This window comes from Pseudopodoces humilis, chromosome 10 (genome assembly GCF_049639895.1).
Source record: "Pseudopodoces humilis isolate 2021_Gansu_Grassland_sample_001 chromosome 10, ASM4963989v1, whole genome shotgun sequence".
In the NCBI taxonomy this organism is placed as follows: Eukaryota; Metazoa; Chordata; class Aves; order Passeriformes; family Paridae; genus Pseudopodoces; species Pseudopodoces humilis.
The window spans coordinates 26,363,060-26,369,615 of NC_142209.1; the positions used below are offsets into that span (position 1 = coordinate 26,363,060).

The 6,556-nt window shown below is 45.0% G+C and overlaps 1 protein-coding gene across 1 annotated transcript; it reads right to left on the reverse strand.

Annotated features, from left to right (window-relative positions):
* Positions 1-1,917: 1,917 nt before the first annotated feature.
* On the reverse strand, positions 1,918-3,632 carry COA7 (cytochrome c oxidase assembly factor 7). Its single transcript, XM_005521164.2, has 3 exons — positions 3,467-3,632; positions 3,250-3,390; positions 1,918-2,505 (listed from the first exon to the last, which is right to left on the reverse strand). The coding sequence occupies exons 1-3, from the start codon at positions 3,570-3,572 to the stop codon at positions 2,057-2,059; spliced, it is 696 nt and encodes a 231-aa protein (XP_005521221.2). The 5' UTR covers positions 3,573-3,632; the 3' UTR covers positions 1,918-2,056.
* Between the last annotated feature and the right edge of the window lie 2,924 nt (positions 3,633-6,556).

The following is a 6,556-nucleotide window of genomic DNA, read 5'->3' on the forward strand; positions in this document are numbered from 1 at the left end:
CTGCTATTCATATAGCCTATTCAATGCTACAGACAGCATTAACCACATATAATTTGTAATACACTGAAATGTGGCTGACTGACCTTTTTTCTGGATGCTTTGTCACTTTGGAGGGAAGTCATATAGGTGAGGACCTTAGCTATCTAAATGCATCTGTTACAGCATCATCAGTATCTGTGTAAAAAAGATACTGGTGTGCCCAGACCAGGCAGCAAACTGTTCAGAGACAGCCTGAAAACACAAGAGCCTTTCTTAACTTGGGTTTGCCTTTTCAACCAGTGGTGCAAAATTGGATGACACTTCATAAACTTATGTTACTCACTTCACAGCTTTTATGAAAATGGTTTGCTTTACAGTATTTAAGCTCTGCAAGTCTGTGAGTTCTCAAGAGCTAAGAAAAAACCTCCCCACAACATGCACTTTATATGTGGCTTTAATTATCCACAGTTCTCTGGTGGATGTTTGCTTGTTTGCTGTGTTGATTGGAAGTTCCTGGGAGGATCACTGACAGTCATTAGTCCTGCTGGAAGAAAATTGCTCTGCTGCTTGGGCTGAGGATCTGAACAAGGCACTCTGTGGCAGTGAGCATTACAGAGCTTAAAATATCATCCAATTCTCGAGTGCCTTGACCCACCTGTAATTGCCTACTCCGGAAACATGGATTTCAAACTGTTTTATTACTAGTGTTACACTCCACAGAGGTAGCATTTACTTACTTTTCCCAAGTGAAACAAATGCCCAGAATAGTACCTAGCAAAAAATCAGGCAAAGAGTGTTCCTCTAAGAGCTTTACCCTTTTGAACTGCCAAAAAATAATAACAGTTAACAGAAAAATTACTCTGATTTTGCCACCACTATTTGTTTTTTTCCAGGCTGCTGAATACCAGAGCCACACCAGTGTGCAATAATGTTTTCATACACTGCCATCTGTTGTTACAGTGTGCCTGTGTCACCACTGTGCTGTGCTGTGCTGCTCGGGTTTCTGTTCCAGCAGCAAACATCCTACCCAAGAAGGCTGTTAAATTGGAGAACTGCTTTAATTCATACATGCAGTGAGATTCCAACAACTCTGCTTTCACGTGTGGCCACAGCCAAAGTAATGTTGCTTTTAATCCCTCTTCACTTATTTCAATAGTGAAGTTTGTATCTTTATTTAATCTAGGGGATTCAGGTTCTGAGTAGTAAATATACAACAAAACACACCACAAACTTCATATATATTTACACACACTAAAATTACAAAGTATTCTGTCAGCTCATGAGTACATTTACAAATACAGTCCTGCTTATTTAAACAGCTGTTTCAGAATCTGTATGTTTAGCTACAGTTTGTGTATATATATATATAGGTTATGGATTTGAATCCAAGATCTGATGAGTTAGCACCTTGTTCCCTAAATTTGTATTAGAAAAAATAGAACATAATGTCCCAGAAGCTGGCAGGAAGATAAAACAATTTGTGTGATCAAATGAGGGGCAATCAAATATGTTGGGAGAGCAGTCTGAAGCACTCAGGCATGACAGGCAGATACACAGTAACAAATGAGTTGGCAACTGGAGGAAGTAAGGGAGCTGGGAATTGGCCTAGACCTACAGAATTAGATTAATATCGATGCCTTAGAGCAGCTCACACAAGTATGCAGCTATCAAAGTTCTGAAAATGCTCGTGAGAAATGGAACAGTTGAGACTGCCCAAACTGGGATTATCTGCAGTTGTGACTTTTGTGTGTGTTAGAACTGGTCAGAGCACAAGCCTGGATATTGAAGTGTTGGACACAAAAGAGATCCTTTGTACTTGAAACCACAGGGACGAACTCCCAAAAGACCACAAGTTTTAGCTGTCTTTAAAAAGAAGGGAAGTATCTAAGCAAAACTTGTGTGTTCTAAAACATAGAAAGGCACAGCAGAGAATGTCACTTGTTGTATAAACAAAAATATGATTTTATTTGTATATCCAAATACAGGATATTTATTTAAATGAAAACTACACTCACAATTTAAATTATAAGTTCACTTGCCATTAAAAAAACAGACTTAATATCTGCAACTGCCAGTTTTACTCCCCAAATGTTAGAGAACTTGCAGCCTCTTTCTGTTCTTTATGCAACTGTTTTGCCCTGTTTTTCAGCTCCTCTGCCTTAGCATCATTCTTCTCAACGCCATCCCCCAGTTTGTACATACGGCTGGCATTGGCACAAGCCCACACGTGCCCCAGCTCACAGCCTTTCAACGAGTACTTCAAGGCATGGCTCATGTCCTTGGGGACCCCAGGTGCTCCCTGCAGGTATATTGCACTCAGGTTGAAGCAGCTTGGAGCATAATTGCCATCACAGGCTTTTGTGTAATAATCTCTAGCGGCAACAGGGTCAGGCTGATCACTGTTGGCTCTCCCATCCTGGGCCAGCAGCCCGGCGCTGTGACACGCATTTGCTGACTTCTTCCCGCCTTTCTCACATGATTTCACAAAAGATTTGTAGGCAGCTTTCAAATCCGGGTTGAGTCCACCTGTCAGCCAAGAACCAAAACATTACTGGGAGGACATGTTAAAACAAACGGGAGCTTTCTGTTTTGCAGTAGTCAACATCTAGGACTTCAGAGACATTATTGTTGTCTCACTGAGAAACATTTTGCTAATGTCTTTGACTTTGAAAACTCTCCTCCACTCACGAGTAATCACAACAGTGCCAGTAACCAAAAAATAATCCAGACCCACGAAACTTTCTTTCCACTAATACATCTATGGATTTAATATCTTACACTAGGCAAATATTATTTTGCCAGTATAGCTACACCAAGATTGCTACTAGTTTTGAACTACGGTAAAAATATTGTTCTTTTTTAGTACTGTCATTTGGAAGATCTCTGACTAATTTAACTGCTATCCATTACAGTGCCAGCAAATACATTTTGACCTGTCACTAGTCTGAGATTCTTTCTTACTTTATTTCACTGAGAAGAAGAAATGTTATTAACTGAATATGCAGCAACACTGAGCACTGGCTGTACTTACCTGTTAAACTGATGTGATTATAAAAAAATAATACATAGTTAACATACAGCTGATTTTTCAGAAGGAAGCAATTTTAGATTTTCCATCCTCCCCCAACTTTTACGAGGTGACCATGAAAGGGGCGGGACAGGTAGCTGCCCCTTCAAGGTCAGGAGGACAGGCAGATGTGAGGGTGGCCCGGTTTCGGGACAGGTTGTCCAGGGAGGTGGTGGAGTCACAACCAGAACCCCTCTGCCCACCTTTGCCGAGGGCCTGGTAGGCCCCCAGTTTGTAGCAGCTCTCGCTGTGCCCGTGCACCTCGCAGTTGTCGCGCAGCACCCGCCCCGCCGCCACGAAGTCCTTCCTCACGGCGTCCAGGTAATCGGCGAAGCGCTGGCAGCCTGCACGGCACGGGACAAGGGCTGAGCCCCCCGCCGGCCCCGCGGCGGCGGCCGGGGGGCGGCGGCGGGGCCTTACCGTCCGGGTCCTTCTCCTTGAAGCACTGGTAGCTGTACTCTACGTGCAGGTTCTCCAGGTACGCCCGCACCTCCTCCTCGTCCGCGAAGTTGATGAAGCCGGCCATGGCCGCGCCGGGTCACGCCGCGATGGCTGCGGCGGTTCCCGCGAGCGCTCGGTTCGGCACCGCCCCCGCGGGGCCGCCCCTTCCCCGCCCCTTCCTCGGCCGCTCCCATCGCCCGCACCCGGCCCCGCCTCGACCGCTCCTCCCGCCCCTTCCCCGCCCTCCCCTGCAGCCGCTCCTCCCGCCCCTTTGCGGGCCGCTCCTCCGGCCACTCCCCTGCCTCTTCCCCAGCCTCTCTTCGCGCACCTTCCCTTACACGCCTCTCGTTACGGCTCCTCCCATGCACTGCTCAGCGGCACGGTTCCATCCCGGGGTCACCGGGAACTCTGACGGTTCAGCAGTTTTACGCGGTAACACACTGTTAGAATTTTACTTTCATAGTTTTTCCCCACCGGGGATGGGTATTCCCGAGGTCCGATTCAGCACAACCCAAAAACCGAGACATGACAGTACATTAATTGCGCTCTGCATGGCCTAGGAGCAGGGCTGCTTTCCCCATTCCTCAGTCTGCCTCCTGCACGCCTTTGTCTGGATTAACAGCTCAATAATTTCCGAATCCGTTTTAGAACAGGGGTGCTCCTGGGAGAGACTGCTCCCAGCTCCTTTCTGTGGTACCACAAAAGCTCTCACAGGCGTTTTTTGAAGTACTGGAACCTGAACTGAGCAGGCAATGCTAGGGGCACTGGGAACACCCAGAGACTGGTAAGCACTTAACACACAACGAACCCTGGTTCTCCGATGATCTCAGAATCACAGAATGGACTGGGTGGGAAGGGACCTTAAATATCATCTTGTTCCATCCCCCTGCCATGGACAGGGACACCTTCCACTAGTACAGGTTGCTCAAAGCCCCATCCAGCCTGGCCTTGAACAGTTCCAGGGATGGGCACTCACAACTTTATGGATTTATGTAATCTAAATGTGATAATAGAATACTTATACAAAACATGGCACAGTATCCAAGTCCAGCAGTTCTGAGCACAAACTGAATTTTCTGTAAAGTAGCACATTAGAAATCTGTGTGTTTAATTGCTTAAAATTAATCTGAGTTTGAGTTAAAATAAATTTCAAATACAATTTGCAATATTTGCAAATGCTTTGCCCCAAATTATTTCAGTAGGATAACACCAGCTTGTTGAGTTTTTGGGATAAATAAAACGCAGTTAAATCCTGTGCAGGGACTCCCATAGGAAGAAGTTTTATCCTTTATTAAGGGCTAGAGCTAATTGTGACCGTCCATCGCCAGCTGGACTGGCAGCAAACCCTTACAGGTGCATAGTTGAAACACCAGTTACAGCTTCTAAAGTATTTCCTTAAAACTTTTCAGACAGTTAAAAAATTGGCTTGAAGTTAAAACATATTTTCCATATACAGCTGAAGTCTTGTTTTCAATATGTATTGACCAAAACCCACTGCCATGTGTGTGAGACTGCAGGAAAAAGATGCACATTGCTTGGCCAGTGCTGGCTGCAATCTGAGAGGGTTTCTGTGAATCTCCTTTCTGGATGGGGCCTCTAGAAGATGAGCTGCTTTTGTACCAGCAATACTGTTTCTCTGGAAATCCAGCTTTGAAAACATTTCAGTTTGCACAGGCTCAGTAGAAATTCCTTGACTTTATTAGTTTAAGTCCTTGAAGAGTCTGGTCTTGCTGGGATTTTGTCTTTGCAGTTTCTGATGCCAATGTTGAGCCTGTGCCAACTCAACCATATGGCTACTCCATATCAGGAGTGGAGAGGATTCCTGAGTACAGCAAAGAATAGGCACTGGGATCAGGGGGTCAGTCTGTCATTGTCTGAGCCCAGTTCCTATCATAAATTCAGAAAACAAGACATCTGGTGACAAGTCAGAGTGAATCAGTGAATTTAAAAGACATTGAAAGAACATCCTGGAAACTTGCAAAGACGTTATGAAGTGGAAGAAACACGTAATGGACTAAGAATAACAGTATGAGCTGCTTCCTCATCTAAGCTAATATCTGTGTCCATAATTATGTAAGTTGTTTCTTCTAAGCAGATTAGGTTTTTAAGTGGTTCAATTCAGAACATGAAGATTCTTAATTCTGTGCTTGTCAGGTCTTGAGCATGTTATTTATTTCTTCCATGTCAGCAGCCTAATCTAAAGAATTGGAACTGTAATTGACCTTTGTTATACAGTCCTTAAACTGGTAAAACTGTGTTTCATAGTATTTATAGAATCTTTTGCCATCTTGTAAAGACCAAAACATAAATAATTTCAGCAATTGTTCCTAAGTATTTATGTGCTTTGCAAACAACAGTTATTCAAAGCTTCTGTATGTAGAATCAGCAATTCTTTTACATAAATTCTATATTCTAATTTATTTTATTTGGATAAGGTACTTGTATTACTCTTTACTTTGTATCCTGAAACAAGAAGTAACTGTATTTCTCTGACCAACAGTACACTGTATGTATTGGTTGGGAGACAGGTTTTCTTCACTACTACTGTTATCTGAAAGCTGAAATTACTTTGTATGGAATGGTTTATACTTACAGCAAAGCTTCCCTCCAAAGCAGGTGGCAAAACCTATTGTACTGGTGCAGGCTATTAATCATATTACCAGAATAAACCAGTTTGTGCAGGAAACACTTAAACTGCAGAGGCTTCAGAACACGAGGCGTGAAGCTGACGCCAGTTGGTGGCTGTGGGATGTCCCCAGGGCCACAGAGCTGCTGCTCACCTGCTCCAGCCGGGCGCTCCCGGGTCCCGGCTCCACTACCGGAACAACCAGGCCGAACAAAAGGTCCCACACACTCGTAACAAGAGAGGCCGATGCGCTTTGCTGCGCAATGGCCCCTTCTTCCCACACCTGGAGCCCTAAACGCGAGTGTTAAAACGGAGCATTGAGGCTCCGCTCCCCGAGCTCGGCACGAACCTGTGCTGGCGCAGCCCCTTTAAGGGAGGCGGGTTCCCGGCCGGCTGAGGCACCATTCACTTCCAGGTCGGGGGAGTAAACACGGGGGAAGGGA